This window comes from Oratosquilla oratoria, chromosome 1 (assembly GCF_046742065.1).
Source record: "Oratosquilla oratoria isolate Oo_2021 chromosome 1, ASM4674206v1, whole genome shotgun sequence".
NCBI classification, from domain to species: Eukaryota; Metazoa; Arthropoda; class Malacostraca; order Stomatopoda; family Squillidae; genus Oratosquilla; species Oratosquilla oratoria.
Genome location: NC_134777.1, coordinates 71,677,845 through 71,701,136, shown reverse-complemented (window position 1 = coordinate 71,701,136; position 23,292 = coordinate 71,677,845). Strand labels below are relative to the sequence as shown.

Sequence of the window (23,292 nt, the reverse complement as noted above, 5' to 3'; positions counted from 1 at the left end):
GGTGCTTGTTAGTGATACTGGCCTATAGTTGGTGGGTTCTTCTTTGTTTCCTCCTTTGTGTATTGGTACAATGTTAGCGTTTTTCCAGTCCTCGGGTATCTTTCCTTCTTTGAGTGAGCTGTTTATTAAGATGTGTATTTTGTCTGTTAGTTCTTCTTTGCACTCCTTTAGAATCCAATTTGCAATACCGTCCGGGCCATGTGATTTTCTGACATCCAGTCTTGATAAATGTTCTGATATTTCCTTTAGTGATGCTGTAAACTCATTCATGAGGGGAGATTTCTTGTTTTTGTCTATGTCACAATTCGGTATTTTCTCTCTGGTGAAAACAGATTTAAAGTGATTGTTCATGACTTCGGCCATCTCTAAATCTTCTGTGTATTCTATGTTTCCTTGGCATAGTTTCACCAATTCCTGTTTGTTTTTAAGTTTACCATTCACATACCGATAGATGTGGCAGGGGCTGTGTATTCATGGTGAAATGATGTAGGTCGTAATTATATCTCCGCTTAACCTTTTTTTTTTCAAAATAGGAACCCCTAAAGCTAAAGACTCAACTAAAAGAAGCCTGGAAGAAACAAGAATCGAAACACCATTAGGGGTAGTAAGAAAAAAATCATGCTTCACATCAACACCTAGAGAATACCAAAGGTTGGACGTAAGTAGATTTTCTGGTTTTGAAAGAGAAGGCAATGGATTACTTAGAGTAGAGATGGATAGAGAATCCAGATACAGGAATATAATGAGGAATAGAGATTTAAATGACATCGTCGATGAAATCAGAGCTTAAAAGCGAATACAAGATAATGTACCAGGAAGTATCAAACCTAAGAAAAGCTAACGAAGAGAACAATAGGGAGATAGACGAGTTGAAAAGGGAATTAAAACAGCTTAAGGGTGATAATGAGAGGCTGAAAAGTGAGGATAATAGTAGGAACAAGGCTCTGAAACAAGAAATTAAAAGTCAAATGAAGGAAGTGACTGAAAAGGTTGAAGAAAAAATCAAGGAGAATGACCTACAGGAAATAAAAAAACAGTGGAAAATTGAACAGGAAAGTCAAGAAATATCCCTAAAGAAAATAATGGAACAACAAGTAAAAGATAATACCAAAGAAACTGTAATTCAGATTATTAAAGAGAAAAGTAACCTAGTTAGGGACACAGTGGATAGAAAAAGGTGTATAGTAATCTATGGCATTAAAGAAAAGCACAATGTACCAAGATATCAGAGGGAAAAGGAAGAAAAAGAGATTGCCAAAGAAATACTAAAAGAGTTCCAAACAGATGAGTAAGGCTGGGACCGAGAAATCGAGGAAACCCATAGAATGGGCAGGTACTCTAAAGATAAACAAAATAGACCACTAAAAGTTAAACTTAGATCACAATCAAGCGCAGAGGAAATATTATCTAGAACAATAAGATTAGCAAATAGCGAACAGTACAAAAATATATGGATAAAAAAAGAAATGAGTGAGGAAGAAAAAGAGAAAGAAAAAGAACTTAGGAATGAGGCGAATGAAAAGAATGAGAATAGAACTGAAAAAGAAAAGGAGGAGTTTTTTTGGAGAGTGATAGACATGAGGCTGAGAAAAAGATATATAGGGAAAATAGAAACAAAGAAGACAGAAGGGGAGGAGGAGAAAAGAAACTAAAAATAGCGTATACAAATATAGATGGAATAATCTCAGGAATAAACGAATTAAACGATTATCTAGTCTTAGAAGAACCAGACATAATGGGAATTGTAGAAACCAAATTAAAGTACACCCTAACACCCCACACTGTGGGACAAGGTGTATACAACTGTTGGACAAAGAATAGAAAGAACAAACAGGGCAGAGGAGTTCTAATATTGACCAAGAAAGATTTGATTGTAACTAAAATAACTGAAGGAAAAAACAATGTAGAATCAATTATAGTACAAGTTGAAGGTAAACAAATGAAGAAAAGAAAATTTGCAGTGGTATATGTACCTCCTAAAACACAAGCCTGGACAGAAAGAGATCATTCCGAGTTACTAGAAGATACAAAAGATAAAATTAATTGAAACACTGAAAGATGGAGGAAATACAGTAATTATGGGTGACTTTAATTCAAAAGAAATATGCTGGGAAGAAATGACAGTGAAGGGGGGAGAGAAACACTGGGGCAATGTACTCCTTGACTTGACCATTGAATACACAATGACCCAATGGATTAAAGAAAATACTAGATACAGAGGAATTGAAGAACCCTCAAAATTGGACTTAATACTTACAACAGAACCTGAGATTATTGAAAAAATTGATTATAAAACTCCGATAGGAAAAAGTGACCACGTACTAATAGAAATGGAATTGAAAGAACAAATGGACCAAAGCAAAAATGATAAACATAGAATAGGAAGACCTATGTATAACAAAACAAACTTTGAGAAACTTAAAACATTCTTTCGCAATGCAAACTGGGAAAAAATCCAAAACGAAGATACAGGGATAGAAGAAAAATGGAACACATTAAAAGAATTTTATAATGAAGGAGTGAACAAATATGTACCACAACAAAAAATGGAAAAGGCATACATAAAGAGCTGGTACAACAAAAGATGTAGTGAAGCTAAGGAAAAAAGAGACAAAGCTTGGAAAAACTGGAAAAGAGATAAGAAACAAAGCAAATGGCAAACGTACATCAAACTAAGAAACGAATATGTAAAAATACGCAGAGATGTAAAGAGGAATTATGAAAAAAAGATAATAGACAAATGTAAGGAAGAACCCAAACTATTTTACAAATATGTAAATGGAAAACTGAAAAACAAACAAGAAATAGAAAAACTGCACCAAGATAAAAAGGAATATACAGAAGAACTGGAAATGGCTGAAATTATGAACAACCACTTCAGATCAGTATTCACAATAGAAAACTCGCCTAACAGTGTAGATAGAGAGAGAGAATTATCCCCAGCAATGAAAGAAATAAACGTAACACAAAAAGAAATCAGTGATCAAATTAAAACCCTTGATGTCAGAAAATCACATGGCCCAGACGGAATTGCAAACTGGATACTGAAGGAATGTATGGAAGAATTAACTGACAAAATATATAATATAATTAAATCCTCACTTAAAGAAGGAAAAGTACCATTGGACTGGAAAAAGGCAAACATTGTACCAATTTATAAGGGAGGTGATAAAGAAGATCCATCTAACTACAGACCGGTCTCACTAACAAGCACAATAGCAAAAATTTGTGAGAGTTGTCAAAAACAGATGGGTTAAATACCTGGAAGAAAAATCTATACTGAACCCAAATCAATTTGGATTCAGACAAGGGAGATCATGTACAACAAATCTGATCTGCTTTTACTCAAGATTAGTAGACATAACACAAGAAAGAGATGGATGGGCAGACTGTGCTTTTCTGGATCTGCAAAAGACATTCGATAAGGTACCTCATAGGAAATTAATAAATGAAATAGAATCAAAGGGTGGCATCAGAGGAAAATTATTGGAATGGATGAAAGACTTTCTGATTGGGAGGGAAATGGGAGTTGTAATTAGAGAAAAATTCTCCAACTGGGAAGAGGTAAAAAGCAGTGTCCCACAAGGATCGGTACTGGCCCCGATCATGTTCGCCGTATACATTAATGACATGAATGAAGGCGTGGAGTGCTATATGAATTTTTTTGCAGATGATGCAAAATTACTTAAGAAGGTAGAAACGGAAGAGGACTGCAACTCATTGCAACAAGATCTGGACACAATATGGAATTGGACTCAAAAGTGGGAAGTGAAATTTAATATAAAGAAATGCAGTATAATGGAATTTGGAAAGAGTAAAAATAGAATATCAAAAGATTACAGAATTGGAGAAGAAAAAATAAAAAAAGCAAACTCTGAAAAAGATATTGGAGTGATGATTGGAAAGGACATGAAACCTGATAAGCATATAAATAAAATATTAGGAGAAACCTACAACTTATTGAGGTCAATCAAAGTGGCATTTACTTATAAGGATGAAGAAATGATAAAAGAAAATACTAACTACACTGATAAGACCAAAACTTGAGTACGCAGCATCACTTTGGACACCCAGTACCAAAAAGAATATTAAGAAACTAGAAAGATTACAAAGAGGGACAACCAAACTAGCACCGACTCTCGCCGAACTAACATATGAGCAAAGACTATCCAAACTGAACCTACCAACTCTGGAATAAAGAAGAGAAAGAAGAGATTTGCTGACTATCTACAAAATAATGAAAGGAATGGAAGTTTTAGACAGGAATGACCTGTTAGTGTGGGACAATGGTAAAACAAAAGGACACAGAAAAAAACTGAAAAAAGATAGTTATAGAAAAAACTTGAAAAGGAACAGTTTCCCACGCAGAGCGATTAATACATGGAACAAATTAGACAACAAAACAGTATGTGCAAACACTATACAAGATTTTAAGATAAAACTTGATGCGGAGAGATACAAAGACGGGTCACCACGAGCATAGCTCCCCTCCCGTATATTACAACTAGGTAAATAAATACACACACACACACACATATATATGCAAAAGCATACATACATATACCAAGGCTTTTTCCCCCTTACAAGGGAGGTAGCCAAAAAGAAAAAGGCATTAATTCATTCCCACCCATTCCATCCCTGAATACCCTCCACTCCCCTACACCCTCCCTCTTATCTTAGCACCTCCTGGATGACAGGTCATCCCTGCACCTTATCCACTGCCCTGATGAAGACATTTCACCATCAGGGCTCTGTCAAAAAGTGCAAGATTTGAAGTTCTTAGTGAAAAAGAGAATTCCAGTAACAGCTCCAGAACTGCTTTCCTTCATTGATAAATATGGTAAAGGATTTGCTAACCTTCATGTTGCACTGAGACTTTTACTGACAGTAGGGATATCAGTAGCCTCCTTCAAATGGCCTCTCAGTAAACTGAAGCTAATTAAAACATACCTGAGGAGTTCTATGGGCCAGAATAGATTATCAAATCTTGCACTCCTCAGCATTTAATCTAACACATAATACAGATGAACTTTACTGATGTAATAAATAAATTTGCCATAAGTAAAACTAGAAAGCTTCTAATATAATGAATATGATCAATCAATGAGAATCCTTTGTCCATAGTTGTATGCACAGTCTGGGGAATAATGATTTTTTTTTCTATATCATAATTTCTAGTGTTTAGTTCCAGCTCTGAGAATTTTGCCCTGGGGCAGCACTTAAGCATGTGCGGGCTCTGCCCCATACATAAAAAAAATCACTCTGAACCATCTCTCCCATCTCAGCACCTCTGGAATAAAGGGTCACTATGCCTCATGCCACATTGCTTGGGTTCAGGGCAATGAAGCAAGACACAGGTCTTCCATAATAGGGTCCAAAGCTGGAGATGGTTTACTCCTATTACTTCATCATGTGGCAGCCTCCTCCACTAAAAATAATTCATGAACCAGGTGAGAAGAACATCCCTTCAGGTTGCATCATCTTTTCATCATTCAATTCTATCTTTCCACAATCTCTTCCCTTCTTGATATATTCCAGGTGCATCTAAAACTCCATTCATTTCATCCATTTACCTCATTCTTAGTCTTCTCAAACTCACTCCATGAAGTTCTTTCTGGAATCTTTCCTTGTCTTTTCTTGTTCATTCTTTTTATGTGTCCAAACCATCTTCTAACTCCTCTTCCACAAAACCTGCCTATTTCTTGTCATGCATCAACTTACCAAACCATTGCTCAGAGGGTCCATAGATGACCTTGTAACCCTTGATCATTCCTTGTACAGTCTCAAGAGGAGGTGATGACCAAGTCACACGGATGGTCTGTGAGGTCAGGGTGTTGCAGGAGACATCATGAGGTGGTTTCTGGGGGGTTCCTTCAGCAGTATAGGCTCGAACTTCCTTAGATTCAGGTCCCTTACCAATCTTGTTGAAGGCTTGTACCACAGCAGCATACTCAGTATAGACACTGCAGAGATTAAGATATTAAAACAATAAGTGGGACAGAATATATAGATCATGTGCAACCACCTATCTATTGCTACATATGTACTAAAGGTATCCGAGGTCAAATTCAACAAAAATATATTATTGGTATAAAATTAGTATAAGAGGAAAGTTGAATGAAGTTGAGATATATCATTGGTATAAAATTGGTTCTTCCCTACTTGATTCGCCTCCTCTTCCTCTCTTAATTTCTTTCCAAAACATCTTTTTATTACTTTCAAAATTTTCTGTCATACTCCTACCCCATTTATAATGGAAGAGATGGCAGTGAGGGGAAGATGGGCAGAATATTTTAGGGAGTTGCTAAATGTGAAGGAGGATAGGGAAGGAAAGATAGCTGCAGTGGGAAATACGAAGAAAATGAGAGTGATGAGTGAGGAAAATGGAGGAGAAATAAGGAAGGATGAGGTGAAGGCAGTTGTAAAGATGATGAAAGCAGGTAAGGCACCTGGTCTGGATGGATGTCATGCAGAATGTCTGAAAAAGGGAGGTTCAGTGATGGTGGACTGGTTGGTGAGGTTATTTAATGTTTGCTGGAGAGAGGGTAGAGTACCGGAGGACTGGAGTAGTGCCTGTATAGTTCCTCTTTACAAGGGAAAAGGGGACAAGTGTGAATGTAGTAGGGAAGGCTTATGGGAGAATCTTAATTGAGAGGATTAGGAGAGGAACAGAAGGAGTAATTGGTGAGGAACAGTGTGGATTTAGGACGGGTAGAGGTTGTGTAGATCAGATCTTTGTGGTAAGACAGATATGTGAGAAAGCTATAGGAAAGGGGAAGGATGTTTTTTGGGCTTTTATGGATCTGGAAAAGGCTTATGATAGGGTAGACAGAAAGGCACTGTGGGAGGTTATGCAGATTTATGGGATAGGAGGAAAGCTTTTGGGAGCTGTCACGAGTTTTTATGTGAGTAGTAGAGCATGTGTTAGGATTAGAAATGGAGAGAGTGAGTGGTTTGAAGTAAAGGTGGGACTTCGTCAAGGATGCGTTATGTCGCCCTGGCTGTTCAACTTATACATGGATGGGGTGGTGCGAGAGGTGAATGCTAGGGTAGTGAGTCAGGGATTGGAGATGGTTAAAGAAAATGGAGAAAAGTGGGAGGTGAGACAGCTGTTGTTTGCGGACGACACTGCGCTTGTGGCAGGGTCAGAGGAGGGATTGAGGAAGCTGGTGGCAGAGTTTGGGAGAGTATGTGATAGAAGAAAGCTAAAGATAAATGTGGGTAAAAGTAAGGTGATGAGATGTACAAGGGGTGAAAGTGGCAGTAGACTGGAAGTGAACATTAAGGGAGAGCGACTGGAGGAAGTGGATAGTTTTAGATACTTGGGTGCAAGTGTAGCAGGAAAAGGTGGAGTGAAGGTGGAGGTTGAATGTAGATTGAGAGAAGCGAGTAAATGCCTTGGTGGTTTAAAGAGTGTAATGAGGAATAGACATTTGGGAATGGATGCGAAGAGGAGACTGTATGAAGGAGTGATTGTGCCAACAGCACTGTATGGGGCAGAAACGTGGAACATAAGAGAAGAAGAGAGAAGGAGTTTGAATGTGTTTGAGATGAGGTGTCTGAGAAGTATGGTGGGGGTTACTAGGCTAGATAGAGTGAGAAATGAGGAGGTGAGGAGGAGGAGAACAGGGGTGAAAAAGGATTTGGGAGATAGGGTTGATGAAAGAATATTAGGATGGTTTGGACACATGGAAAGAATGAGTGAAGAAAGACTAGTAAAAGAGGTATGGAAGGCAGATGTGGAGGGAGTGAACATGAGGGGACGTCCTAGGATGAGGTGGATGGATGGGGTGAAGGGGGCTTTAGGGAAGAGGGGAATGTCTGTTGAGGAAAGAAGGGAGAGGACGGAAGACAGAGGTGAGTGGAGAATGGTTGTATATGGATGATGTTGTGACTGCATGAGGAGGAATGGGCGGGGGGGTGGGGGGTGAGGTAGTATGTGTGAGTAAATTTTGACGCAGCCCGAAGGGATTTCTCCCCGTCCTCGCCTTATATGCAAAGGGGGACGGAGAGGGGGGGTCGCCGATTGAATGAAGCGGCCTTGCTGTGGATGTGCTGTGTCTTGCGACACTGCTTCTGACCCAGGGCGGTGGGCAGGGTGCAGGGATGACCCGTCATCCGGGAGGTGCTCAGATGAGAGGAGGGGTGGTGGAGTGTATTTGGGGATGGAATGGGTGGGAGTGTTTTTGTGCCTTTCCCTTTTTGGCTACCTCCCTTGGAAGGGGGTAGGGGCCTTGGTATAAAAAAAAAATAAATAAATAAATAAATAAAATAAAATTGGTATGGGAAGTTGAAGATAAATGTGGGTAAAAGTAAGGTGATGAGATGTACAAGGGGAGAATGTGGCAGCAAATTGGAAGTGATTGTTAAGGGAGAGAGAATGGAGGAAGTCGATAGCTGGGGTAAATGTAGTGGGAAAGGAAGGAGTGAAGGTAGAGGTAGAATGTAGATTGACAGAAGGAAGTAAATGTCTTGGGAATTAAAAAGTGTAAAGAGAAATAGACATTTAGGAATGGATGCTAAGAGAAGATTGTATGAAGGAGTGATTGTGCCAACAGCAAAGTATGGGGCAGAAACATGAAAAACAAGGGAGGAAGAGTTTAAATGTGTTACTAGGCTGGATAGAGTGAGAAACAAAGTGGTGAGGAGGAGAGTGGGGGGTGGAAAGGGAGTTGGGAGATAGGGTTGATGAAAGAGTATTGGGATGATTTGGACACATGGAAAGAATGAGTGAAGATAGATTAGTAAAAGAGGTGTGGAAGGCAGAGATGGAAGGAGTGAACATGAGGGGCCGATCAAGGATGAGATGAATGGATGGGGTGAAAGGGGCATTGGGAAAGGGGGGAATGTCTGTTGAGGAAGGAAGGGAGAAGACAGAAGATAGGGGTGAGTGGAGAATGGTTGTATATGGATGATGTTGAGATGCATGGAAGGGAGTGGGTGGGGGATAGGGGGGAGGGAGTATGTTTGATATTTTGATGCAGTCCAAAGGGATTTCTCCTTGTCTTCTCTTTTTCTGCATCAGGGGACAGTGAGTGGTGGGGTCACTGATTAAATGAAGCAGCCTTGCTGTGGATGTGCTGTGTCTTGCTACATTGTTTCTGACACCAGGCAGTGGGTGAGATGCAGGGATGACCTGTCATCCAGGAGGAACCAAGATAAGAGGGAGGGAGGGGGTGAATGAGAACGGAGTATGTGGGGATGGAATGGGTGGGAGCAGATTTTATGCCTTTATTTTTAGCTACCTCCCTTGTAAGGGAAAAAAATATATATATAACACTTTAAAAATATAAAGTTTGGAAATAAGGTATTTAATGTATTGAAGTACAGCCACTAATGCCTAAAGATTATACAAAAATGTTGAAGGTTAAAATGATCTTTATATTTCAATAGAGTAAGTGAATAACTTCATGAAGAGCATACTCAAGTTTGGAGATCGTCAGATGATGTTCCTTGCCCATTTCCTTAGAGAATTCCACAGTTTCGAAGATGTATGTATTGTTAGATGAAGCAAGTCGGTAGCCCACAAGGTATCCCTGAATGTCACCATTCCATTCCTCCCTCAGGGGTGGTTTCCATGACACACGCAGGGAGTGTTGGTCAACAGCTTCCACTTTCAAGTTACGTGGGGGGCCACTTGGAGCTGTTACAAGTACAGAAGATTTATATTTGACATCTTATCAATTATCAAGGGGTGCTTGAGCTCCTATAAATTATCACCCATGAGTACAGCAATATTATAAATGACAAGTTCACACTACAACATTTTAACTCCTGAAACATGGTGATGCCCTTTAGAAATCTTAACAAATGCCTAACAATTCCATTCACCACAAAGGGTATTATCATACTGAAGGTGTTAAAACTATCTTAATTAATCCCTTCAACCCTGTAATGTCCTTTACATATTTTCTTCTGGCTAATGCCAAAAAATGTTATTCAGTGAAGGGGTGTGTCACTAGAATGAAGAGGTTAAGGATCTTGAACTACAATTGTCCCCCTTTAAAAACAAAACATATTGTATTTATGATTCCAGTGGACTTTTCCAAGTAAATCAGACTACATTTTCCATATATTCTACAGATACAACATACATATAAAATGTGAAACAATGAATACTTTTGATCTTATAATCTAACCTTCTTCAGCAGTAATGATGGTAACTGTATCAGAGGGATCAGAGTCGCCAATCTCATTGCGTGCCACAATGCGGAAGTGGTATGTGGTGGCTGGTCTGAGGTCATGTACAGTTGCGATGTTATGATTGCCAGGAACAATTACCCGTTCACCATCAGTTTCCCAGTTGCCTATGAGGAATATGAGAATTATGGTATAAATCCATATATCACAAAAAAATTCTATAAAGTAAAAGGAAATTAATCAAATTTGGCTCAGGATATGTGAACACATACATATACCAAGGGCTTTTTCCCCCTTACAAGGGAGGTAGCCAAAGTCAAAAGGAATAAAGCCACTCCCACCCCTTTCATCCCTACATATTCCAATCGCTCCTTCATACAATCTCCTCTTAGCATCCATTCCCAAATGTCTATTTCTCATTATTTTTTAATCCCCCAAGATATGTACTTGCTTCTCTCAGTCTACATTCTACCTCCACCTCCACTCCTCCTTTTTCCACCACATTTGCCCCAAGTATCTAAAGCTATCCACTTCTTCCAGTTAGGTTAAATTAGTCCAAAATTAATGCACAGCTCACAGATTATTCTGGGTCATGCTAAATTATTAAGCTGACAGGGTAATCTCTGGCCTTGAAAGAGGTCATAATAAATCAAGATCTCCTTCAGACCAAGTTCAGTTCTCGGCTGAATAAAAACATCTGGTACTGACAAGAATAATAAGGATTACCTTCACACAGAATATGGTAATCAATATATATCTGTCTACTGCTTCCACCTGTATTTTTTCAGTACATTTGCTATTACAACCGATTACCCTCAGAAAGATATTTGACTCTATACTTACCTCGGCTTAGCTTGAATTCTACAATGTATCGAGTGATTGGAGAGTTTCCATCGTATGGTGGAGTCCAGGAGAGCTCAACATAACGACCACTCTTATCAAGAACCTTAAGGCTGCTGGGTAGCTCTGGGTGCTCTGTAGGAAACATAGAAAAATTTATGCTACTTATAAACTTGACAAAGATGATTTACAGTAAGCAAAATTATACTACACATACATGTATGACTTTTGTAAACAGAAATAATACTGTTAAAAAGATTCAAACTATCAGACACACCATTTTGAAATCAAGTTATCTCATAAAGTGAGTATTCTACAAAACTGTAACTTACCCTGAATGATAAGGTTAATGTTGGTGTCAGCACTGCCAAATGCATTTGTGGCTACACAAGTGTAAACTGCAGAATCAGAGCGGTCAGTGTTCTTGATACTAAGGCTGCTATGCACACCAGCTCCCTGCATTTCCTCACGAATTGTGTACCTGGGAGTAAACAGTAAATTTTGGTAATTTGCAAATTAAGGCAAGTAACTATCTTTGCCTTATGGGGAAAACAACCTGTTGCTGGTATACTTTTCTACTATATTCCATTGTATACACAAAAGTCAAAGAAGCAAACATTTTGGTAAACTGATGAACTTTGATCATAAGCAAATTGACCTCTACACTAACCTCTACTCTATGGACTACCTGCTCTAATACTAACACACTTTTCTCTTGTATTTCATTTTATATATATATATATATATATATATATATATATATATATATATATATATATATATATATATATATATATATATATATATATATATATATATACACACACACACACACACACACACACAGACAGAAGTCAAAGAAGGGTTTCCAGTTTCACCACAGTGCAATCCTACTGTTCTATATGGATAGAATGTTTAAAAACCCATGAATCAAAACTCAACATTTTTACAAGTAACAGCTGTACATTTAGAAAGAATACAAACAAAAATTAGTTATAAAAATTTTCATAATCTATGATTATACATCCTTTCTGAATATACTGTACATAATCAAGGCCAGTACAGTAAGACAGCCTACCTTGGTTCTGCAGTCTGGTCGATGTTGTGATTATCTTTGCTCCACAGAATGCCAATTGGAGTCTCACCCTCAGCCTCACACTCCAGTACTGCATCTTCATCTCGTCGTGCTGTCTGGTTGCGATATTGGATCTTGAACTGGGGAGGAGCTGTTGAAAAGGTAAAAATTTTACTAAAACATACTAGAATGTAAAATGTTAATGTATGATAATATAATTTTATATATTTTACCAAGTAGTGTAATATTGATGCATTGCTTCTGACCTAGGCAGTGGGCAGGGGAAAGGGATGGCCCTTCATCCACAAAGAGCTCATAAGACAGAAACACTGTACCATATATACTCATGTATAGGTCGCACTGCTAGTTTGTGGTTGTTAAAGTGGTTATTTATGGTTGACCCACGGATAGGTTGCACTATTATCTGGCAATTTACAAGACCCATTCAAACATAAAAATGATCAGATATTTATCTTTATTTCAAAACTTTACTCACAAAATTTTAATATCGGAACACATGTAGATTGTCCGACTGTCACGCGAGCACATAAGGCAAACTTACATAAACAATGGTTGCGTTTCTAAAATGATTATCATAAACAAATGCACCTGCGTAAAAAATGTTATAATCGACTTGACCAGAAAAAATCACAAGTTTAACTGTCAACTGGCCACTATACAAGAGTATAGACAAAAAAATCTTTAAGCTGATCATTCTGCTTTCTCCATCCCCTCACTACCTTTTCTGAAACCCCAAACTCCCTTTTTGCAGATCCCTTTCCATGTTTTTCTGCATAATTCACCACTTTCAGTTTAAAACTTACTTCATAGCTTTCATTTAAGGGGATTTTACACAATCAAACATGTTGGCCGACTCACTCATCAAACCTCCAACACAACATGTTTGAAGAGTTGTTACGTGTTCAGACCAAACAGACAACCTCAGTCGGTGCCAAAAGGAGAAGGGGCAACATGTCACTTACTCAAGACGAGGTGATGGCAATTGGGATAGTGATTGCCCTCAATGAAAAGAAAAGGAAGCATTCAAAATGGACAAAGGACTGGTTACTGAAAAGGGACCATATTTCTCATACCAACTTAATGAAGGAGCTGAAAATACACCCGGATAATTGGTGCAAATATATGCGCATGGACAAATCAACATACAGACGCTCCTCTACTTACGTTCATTCGTTTTACGTTTTTACGTTTTTTCGATTTTACGTTTGAACTGACTGTAAAAAAAAATTGTAAAAAAAAATTTTTGAGTGAATTTTTTAGTTTAGCGCGCTCTCCGTAGTTCAAATGATACTTACGCATGACGCTGCGTCCATTGTTTACATGGCACAAACGACAGACTGAACGTGCCTTGCCTCCTCCTCCTCCTCCTCCACCATCTCAGTTTATGTTGCTTGAATTTAATTTATTTGAAATTAATGTTATTATTTTACAATGTTATGTGTATAATTAATGATTTAGGGGTGTTTTATAAGATACGGTAATAGAATTTACGGATGTATAGTACAGTAACAACTTACGTTCATTTTCAACTTACATTCGGCCGTTCGGAACTTAACTAAAACGTAAGTTGAGGAGCGTCTGTATTTAGAACTTCTGAATTTGGTCACTCCATTCATTACTTGTAAAGACACCATTATGAGAAAGTCCATTAGCCCTCATGAATGGCTGAGTGCAACATTGTGTTTTTTAGCAACAGGTAGATCTCTGCAAGACTTGAGATTTTCAGCTCTAATCACAACTAGCACCTTATCTAGGATTATACCAGAAACTTGTCATGCCATCTACAAAGTTCTTAAGGAATATTTAAAGATGAGTTATAATATTCAAAGTATAATATTCCTTTATTGTGGAAAATCAGTACATCGTCAGGATATGTGAAAAATATTGAAACCATCTGTTGAAATGTGCAATACAGTGATCCTTCGTTTATCGCAGTGAATTGGTTCTGAGACCGGCCACAATAACTGAATTTCCGCAAAGTAGAGACACCCTATTTACAGTATTTATTTAATGTGTATTTGGACTATTAAAACCCTCCCTGCACTGTTAACAACCCACCCATTACAGTACTCTATTAATAACAAGGACAATTGTTAAGCAATGACATAATTAAAAAAAATAAAGATTATTACTGTACTCAACACAAAAGAAGTTGAAGTAAAATTTGAATGATGATGGTGATGAATTTGCTGCACAGTAGAAATGATGATGATGAAGCTGATGATAACTTCTACTGTGCAGCCGATGCTTGTATTTTATGTCTCTTCAGACGGTGGTGCCCTTTCCTGGGACACCTCTTCCACTACTTCCAATGGTGCAACCATAGTAGTAGCAGCAGGAACTGGTTCTTTTTTGTGAGGCTGCAAAAACATTGTGATAGGAAGTTGCTGCCGCTGCTTCTTTTTCTGTTCAAAGAGCATCTTGTAGGGATTCATGACTTCATCGACCTTGTTGCAAAATTGCACAGAACTAACCATATCATCGTTCCATTCCTGTGACCCATCTTTCAATTCTTTAGCCAGGTTGCAGAGCTTGGCCAGCCGTTCCAAACTCAAGCCAGTTTGGTCAACAACTTCTTCCGTTTCTTGCTGCGTTTCTTCTTCATCTTCACTGGCTGACTTCGTCAAGTCTTCAAGGTCTGTGTCGGTTAGCGGCTGGGAGTGGCAGGCTTTTGCTTCCTCTTTGAAAAGGAAAGTTTGGAACGGCTGGCCAAGCTCTGCAACCTGGCTAAAGAATTGAAAGATGGGTTACAGGAATGGAACGATGATATGGTTAGTTGGGAGTGGCAGGCTTTTGCTTCCTCTTTGAACAGGAAAGTTTGCAACGGCATTCTTTAAAAAAAAAGCCCGTCTCATCCATATTAAAAAATTGTTTTGGCTTGTATCCACATTCGGAGATAATCTTCTTGAAAGTTTCATTCACATATGTTTCAGCAGTGCTCGTGTCAGCAGAAGCAGCCTCGCCATGCAGGGAAATGCTTTTTAGGCTGAAGCTTTCCTGAAACTTAGCAAACCTCTCTTTGCTAGCAGAAAAAGGATGTTTTTTAGGTTGTGAATCACTGGACATCCCTGGTTGCGGATCTTCTATGTCGTCTTCGCCTTCTTCCACTTCTTCGTGGTTGCCACTGTCGTCCTCAGGTTCCTTAGCGGCAAAAGTCTCATACAGGCTCCTAGCCTTTGTCTGGATGATGTTCATATCCAAGGCTATGTTCTTCTTTCAGCAGTCAGCTATCCATATGGCCAAAGCAGCTTCCATACAGATGATAGTTTTAATACAAGACGTAACCACTCTCTTCGCCGACTTATTAAAGATGATGGCAGCCGTTTTCCTAATGTTAGCCTTGTCCTTCTTCATGTAGCAAACAGTGGATTCATTCACGCTAAAATGGCAGGCTACAGCAGTGAAAGTTCTCCCTACCTTCAACATATCCAGAAGTTTCACTTTCTCAGCAATCGTCATCATTCTTCATCTGCATTTAGGCTCAGTACCAGCCTTGGAAGAAGCAGCACGCTTTGGAGCCATTGCAGGGGATGAAAATGCAAAGTTCAACGGAAAAAAAAAAAATCACATACAGCACAGCGTAAAGTAGTACAGTAAACCACTCACCAAGAAAGCTTGAGGTGAAATGGCCATGAGAGAGAGACAAGGGATGATGCTGCAGATCTGAGCATTGGTCAAAGCACCAATCACAGGCCAGATTACTAAATAGAAAGCTGCGATTCATCGTCTCCCTCCACTGCACCAATCACAGCCTGTCTTACAACGCACTTCGTCACCGAGATAGTATACTTTGTGTTTTCTCAACAACAGGATATGCGGGTACTGTATGCACATCGCATTCTAGATGATTCTTTTTGGTTGTTGCGCGAGTTAAAAGTTCAAATCCCCCAGTATCTTTTTTGTTATTTTATGCTTGTTTTGTTATTCCTAGATTAGGAAATAATATCAATATTATTAATATTTTAATGGATTTAATGAAAAGTTTTAGGTGTTCATATATCGCAAGTATTCTTTTGATTTTACCTTCCACAATGCTATATGCTTCCATGTCAATAAAGTCCACCATAATTTCCCTTTCCTTGTCCTTAACAGAACACATATCATTCATTTTGGAAATAATCGGCAATGAACAAGCAAGCTCCGCCCACAAAAGTCAGGCCAGATCAGATATCTGTCAAACACGTTGGTCCAACATGTTTACCCCTTTCATCTGTTCAAACATATTCTCAAACATTGTGTTAGCCAACATGTTTGACCATGTAAAATCCCCTTTTAAGGGGGTTTTACAAACATGTTGGCCAAATCGCTCATCAAACCTCCAACACAATATGTTTGAAGAGTTGTTACATGTCCAGACCAAACAGACAGACCTCAGTCGGTGCCAAGAGGAGATGGAGCAACATGTCCCTTACTCAAGACGAGGTGATGGCAATTGGGATAGTGATTGCCCTCAACGAAAAGAAAAGGAAGCATTCAAAGTGGACAAAGGACTGGTTAATGAAAAGGGACCACATTTCTCATATCAACTTAATGAACAAACTGAAATTACACCCAGATGATTGGCACAATTATATGCGTATGGACGAATCAACATATTTAGAACTTCTGAATTTGGTCACTCCATTCATTACTTTGTAAAGACACCATTATGAGAAAGTCCATTAGCTCTCATGAACAGCTGAGCACAACTTTGCATTTTTTAGCAACAGACAGATCTCTGCAAGACTTGAGATTTTCAGCTCTAATTGCAACTAGCAAGCACCTTATCTAGAATTATACCAGAAATTTGTCATGCCTTCTAAAGTAACTACGAAAACAGTTGATTTTTTTCATCACATCATCCCACGTGCACTGAGGGTCAAGTTCTTTTAGCTTTCCATGCAATTCATAAACACATTTATTTCTTAAATTCCTATTAAAGTATTCTTTCGATTTCACCTTCCACAATGCTATATGCTTCCTATATGTCAATGAAATCTACCATAATTTCCTTTTCCTTGTCCTTAACGGCACACATATCATTCATTTTGGAAATAATACATACATACATATACCAAGGCTTTTTTCCCCCTTACAAGGAAGGTAGCCAAAAAGGAAAAGGCATAAAATCATTCCCACCCATTCCATCCCTGAATACACTCCACACCCCTCCACCCTCCCTCCCATCTTAGCACCTCCTGAATGACGGGTCATCCCTGCACCTTGTCCACTGCCCTGGGTCAGAAGCAGTGTTGCAAGACACAGCACATCCACAGCAAGGCCGCTTCATTAAATCGGCGACCCCCCCTCTCCGTCCCCCCATTGCATAAAAGGAGAAGATGGGGAGAAATCCCTTCGGGCTGCGTCAAATTTTGCTCACACATACTACCTCACCCCCCATCCCCCCGCCCATTCCACCTCATGCAATCACAACATCATCCATATACAACCATTCTCCATTCACCCCTGTCTTCTGTCCTCTCCCGTCCTTCCTCAACAGACATTCCCCTCTTCCCCAAAGCCCCCTTCACCCCATCATTCCACCTCATCCTAGGACGTCCCCTCATGTTCACTCCCTCCACATCTGCCTTCCATACCTCTTTACTAGTCTTTCTTCACTCATTCTTTCCATGTATCCAAACCATCCTAATATTCTTTCATCAACCCTATCTCCCAGCTCCCTTTCCACCCCTGTTCTCCTCCTCACCTCCTCATTTCTCACTCTATCTAGCCTAGTAACCCCTATCATACTTCTCAGACACCTCATCTCAAACACATTCAAACTCATTCTCTCTTCCTCTCTTATGTTCCATGTTTCTGCCCCATACAGTGCTGTTGGCACAATCACTCCTTCATACAGTCTCCTCTTAGCATCCATTCCCAAATGTCTATTCCTCATTACACTCTTTAATCCACCAAGGCATTTACTCGCTTCCCTCAATCTACATTCTACCTCCACCTTCACTCCACCTTTTCCTGCCACATTTGCACCCAAGTATCTAAAACTATCCACTTCCTCCAGTCGCTCTCCCTTAATGCTCACTTCCAGTCTACTACCACTTTCACCCCTTGTACATCTCATCACCTTAATTTTACCCACATTTATCTTTAGCTTTCTTCTATCACACACTCTCCCAAACTCTGTCACCAACTTCCTCAATCCCTCCTCCGATCCTGCCACAAGTGCAGTGTCGTCCGCAAACAACAACTGGCTCACCTCCCATTTTTCTCCATTTTCTTTAACCATCTCCAATCCCTGACCCACTACCCTTGCATTTACCTCTCGCACCACCCCATCCATGTACAAGTTGAACAGCCAGGGCGACATAACGCATCCTTGACGAAGTCCCACCTTTACCTCGAACCACTCACTCTCTCCATTTCCAATCCTGACACAAGCTCTACTACTCTCATAAAAACTCTTGACAGCTCCCAGAAGCTTTCCTCCTATCCCATATATCTGCATAACCTCCCACAGTGCCTTTCTGTCTACCCTATCATAAGCCTTTTCCAGATCCATAAAAGCCCAAAAAACATCCTTCCCCTTTCCTATAGCTTTCTCACATATCTGTCTTACCACAAAGATCTGATCTACACAACCTCTACCTGTCCTAAATCCACACTGTTCCTCACCAATTACTCCCTCTGTTCCTCTCCTAATCCTCTCAATCAAGATCCTCCCATAAGCCTTCCCAACTACACTTAACAAGCTAGTCCCTCTGAAACTACTACATTCACACTTGTCCCCTTTTCCCTTGTAAAGAGGAACTATACAGGCACTCCTCCAGCACTCTACCCTCCCTCCAGCAAACATTAAATAACCTCACCAGCCAGTCCACTATCACTGTACCTCCCTTTTTCAGACATTTTGGATGGCATCCATCCAGACCAGGTGCCTTACCTGCTTTCATCATCTTAACAACTGCCTTCACTTCATCCTTCCTTATTTCTCCTCCATTCTCCTCACTCATCACTCTCATTTTCTTCGGATTTCCCACTGCAGCTATCTTTCCCTCCCTATCCTCCTTCACAATTAGCAAATCCCTAAATTATTCTGCCCATCTTCCTCTTACTGCCTTCTCTTCCATTATCATCACTCCATCTGCACCTTTTACCTTTTCTTCTCTACTTGATTTGCCTCCTCTTCCTCTCTTAATTTCTTTCCAAAACATCTTTTTATTACTTTCAAAATTTTCTGTCATACTCTTACCCCATTTCACATCTACTCTCCTCTTTGCCTCCTTTACCTTTTGCTTTACTTCCCTTTTCTTTTCTTTGTACCTCTCATATGACTCCCTCGTCCTATTTTGTAACCAATCTGTGAAAGCTCGCTTCTTCTTTTCTACAACATTCTTTGTTTCCTCATCCCACATTGGAAATAATAATAATAATAATAATAACAATAATAATAATGATAATGATAATAATAAATTTATCATTCATTTTGGAAAAAAGGACAATTTAGTTTCACCCAACCGACGATTTTCTGATGTGGCTTATGTGTTTCTGGTGAAATATGTTGTGTATTGATTGATGGTGTACATCATTTCTATCGCAAATGTGTAATGAATATTTCAACTTATGCCTACATCTCTTCCCAAAATACCTACATCTCCTCCCCAATGACCTTGGGGGGCCTGTGGGAAATCGGGGTTTTTGGGTGGGGGATTATCAAATTGAGTAACATGCGTTGCAAAACAGGTCGGAAATCAAGAAAATCACAAAAAATATATACATACATACATACATATACCAAGGCTTTTTCCCCCTTCCAAGGGAGGTAGCCAAAAAGGGAAAGGCATAAAAACACTCCCACCCATTTCATCCCTAAATACACTCCACACCCCTCCCACCCTCCCTCTCATCTGAGCACCTCCTGGATGACGGGTCATCCCTGCACCCTGCCCACCGCCCTGGGTCAGAAGCAGTGTCGCAAGACACAGCACATCCACAGCAAGGCCGCTTCATTTAATCGGCGACCCCCCCTTGCATGTAAGGAGAGGACGGGGAGAAATCCCTTCGGGCTGCGTCAAAATTTACTCACACATACTACCTCACCCCCCACCCCCCTGCCCATTCCTCCTCATGCAATCACAACATCATACATATACAACCATTCTCCACTCACCTCTGTCTTCCGTCCTCTCCCTTCCTTCCTCAACAGACATTCCCCTCTTCCCCAAAGCCCCCTTCACCCCATCCATCCACCTCATCCTAGGACGTCCCCTCATGTTCACTCCCTCCACATCTGCCTTCCATACCTCTTTTACTAGTCTTTCTTCACTCATTCTTTCCATGTGTCCAAACCATCCTAATATTCTTTCATCAACCCTATCTCCCAAATCCTTTTTCACCCCTGTTCTCCTCCTCACCTCCTCATTTCTCGGTGGCAGCGAGTGTTGCTGTTATTGTTGAGCAGCATTGCCACATTTATGATTTATCCACTACATTTGAGCATTGCTGTTATTGTTGAGCAGCATTGCCACATTTATGATTTGTCCGCTGCATTTGAGCATTGCTGTTATTGTTGAGCAGCATTGCCACATTTATTATTTGTCCGTTACATTTAGCTAATGCTATTATTGTGGTTTTTAATTTACGGAAAATATGGTTAGGATTTAGTTTATTAGCTAATAGTTATAATAGATAAACACACATTTATACTAATAGTTATACTCTAAAGAGAGCTCAAGTTACATTTCTAAGAGTGCTTTGGTGGGGATTGGAGGGGTCTGGGGGGCAAAGCCCCTAGCTAGGTTAGGTTAGGTTGAGGTTAGGTTAGGCAAAGCCCCCATGTAGGTTAGGTTAGGTTGAGGTTAGGTTAGGTTGAGGTTAGGTTAGGTTAGGTTGAGGTTAGGTTGAGGTTAGGTTGGGCTGAGGTTAGGTTAGGTTAGGTTGAGGTTAGTTTAGGTTAAGGTTAGGTTGAGGTTAGGTTAGTTGTGCACAAAATCGCAACTATAGGTCCTCTCGAAGCTTCATGAATTTATTCCCTAATTCAGGGTTAGCAACTCTTGCGCGGGCAGAGTGGGCTTCGCTAGATGTAGCGGATAGAGCGAGAAATTTTGCGAATCGTTGGTAATGCTGCCCCACAATTTCATAGCTACGCTCGCGTCAGCCGCCGCCACTGCCGCCCACAAAGGTGTAATTTATGTATTTTCATATATATTTTTATGTGTTCTTGTTGATTTTAGATCTGTTTTGCAACGCGCATGACTAGATTTAATGCACCCCACCCAAAAACCCCGATTTCCAACAGGTCCCCAAAGAGCGTTGGGGAGAAGTAGGCACAAGTTGAAAATTTCATTACTTGAAAACTACGCATTTGCGATGGAAATGATGTACACCATCAATCAATACAAAACATATCTCACCATAAACACATATGCCACATCAGAAAATCGTTGGTTGGTTGAAACTATAAATTGACCAATAATAATAATAATAATAATAATAATAATAATAATAATAAAAATAAATTTATTTGGCAAAGAATCAATATACATGAAGTGCAGATAATGACAAGAACACATAGTTCGAAATAATAATTGCAATTGCCGAGGATAACACAAAAAAAGCATGTGCGCTTATTTCCATTGTGGTCCTCATTAGATTGTTATTCTATACTAAGTTACACAGACAACATACGTAGGGGGTTAAGGGGACCAGAGACAGTCATGAGTAATACCAGTCAGTACACATATGACATAAATATTGTTAAATGTTCAAAACACAGGATATTGAGACCAAAAATTGAGCACCATCACAATAAGGAACATTGCATTAAGCAAAGGAACAACAAAATAATGCTTAAAGGTCAGATATCAACAGATATACCATTCACTAAAAATCATCGAAAAAGTACTTTTTAAAAGCATACAAATAAAGTTTTTACCCATTACAGAAGAATTTATTCAGAAAATTCACTTTTAATTGCGCCTCGCATACCACTTTTCCGAAGTCTAGATATTCAGAATAACAATATTGTTTGTTTGGCAACTGTGACGTCACGAACGCGGAATTCCCCGAACCTTTCCCGAAGCGCACGGGCGGAATGTTTCGAATAGCAGACGACGCAATGAAATGAAGACAAAACTGTTTTTTGCCAAATTTGATAAGATGTATATATATAATTTGATAAGATGTATATATGTAATTTGATAAGATGTATATATATAATTCCACCATCTACATCTTATCAAATTTGGCAAAAAACAGTTTTGTCTTCATTTCATTGCGTCGTCTGCTATTCGAAACATTCCGCCCGTGCGCTTCGGGAAAGGTTCGGGGAATTCCGCGTTCGTGACGTCACAGTTGCCAAACAAACAATATTGTTATTCTGAATATCTAGACTTCGGAAAAGTGGTATGCGAGGCGCAATTAAAAGTGAATTTTCTGAATAAATTCTTCTGTAATAGGTAAAAACTTTATTTGTATGCTTTTAAAAAGTACTTTTTCGAGCAATACGATGATTTTTAGCGAATGGTATATCTGTTGATATCTGACCTTTAAAGGTAACAAAACAGTATGAGTGAGTACCATCTCAGAGTAGTACCATTAATGATATACTACATTATTCTACACCTGTATCAACATGTTGTTATAGTGAAGTCTGTCACTGAAGGAGCTGCTATAGAGATTTGAGTATGTGTGACGGTTGGAGCCTGATACATGTTCAGACGTTCATGCATGGACATGAGCGGGCAAGCTCCGCCCACAAAAGTCAGGCCAGATCAGACATCCGTCCAACACGTTGGTCCAACATGTTTACCCCTTTCACATGTTCAAACATACTCTCAAACACCGTGTTGTGAAACGTGTTGGCCAAGATGTTTGACCGTGTAAAAACTCCTTTAGGGTTTGCAGTTATTAGGCCTAAAACTCCGTGCGATCTAAAAAACGTAGATCTAACAGTACGGTAGGCCTAATGGAAGTTTACAAAAATAATATTTTTTTACTACGAAAATCATAAGTTTATCTAAGTTACGTTACGGGATGTTACGTTACGCTACGAAAATAATTTGTGCACATATAGAAACGCAGACACGAGTGAAACAGGTGATGTACAGTAACGTACGGTAAACAGGTCAAGGTCGCATTGCTTATAAACACTATAAAACATACGAAAGAGTTGAAAAAGAGAATATTATACGATTTTATTGTAATTGAAATATGATTTTCTAGCAGCAATAGTTCAGTTTAAAGCAGCGAGTCGGTAGGAACTTTTGATATATATTTCT

The 23,292-nt window shown here is 39.4% G+C and overlaps 1 protein-coding gene across 50 annotated transcripts in view; it reads right to left on the bottom strand.

Annotated features, from left to right (window-relative positions):
- Positions 1 to 23,292, bottom strand: part of Dscam1 (Down syndrome cell adhesion molecule 1) — a 635,227-nt gene that overhangs the window by 89,435 nt on the left and 522,500 nt on the right. For all 50 annotated transcript variants that reach the window (XM_076206304.1, XM_076207477.1, XM_076208806.1 and 47 more), the window contains exons 17-22: positions 12,059 to 12,206; positions 11,313 to 11,461; positions 10,984 to 11,115; positions 10,140 to 10,307; positions 9,424 to 9,643; positions 5,722 to 5,963 (exon numbers count right to left, since the gene is read on the bottom strand). In XM_076206304.1, coding sequence (XP_076062419.1) covers positions 5,722 to 5,963; positions 9,424 to 9,643; positions 10,140 to 10,307; positions 10,984 to 11,115; positions 11,313 to 11,461; positions 12,059 to 12,206 — 1,059 coding nt within the window. The remainder of the gene's footprint in view (positions 1 to 5,721; positions 5,964 to 9,423; positions 9,644 to 10,139; positions 10,308 to 10,983; positions 11,116 to 11,312; positions 11,462 to 12,058; positions 12,207 to 23,292) is intronic.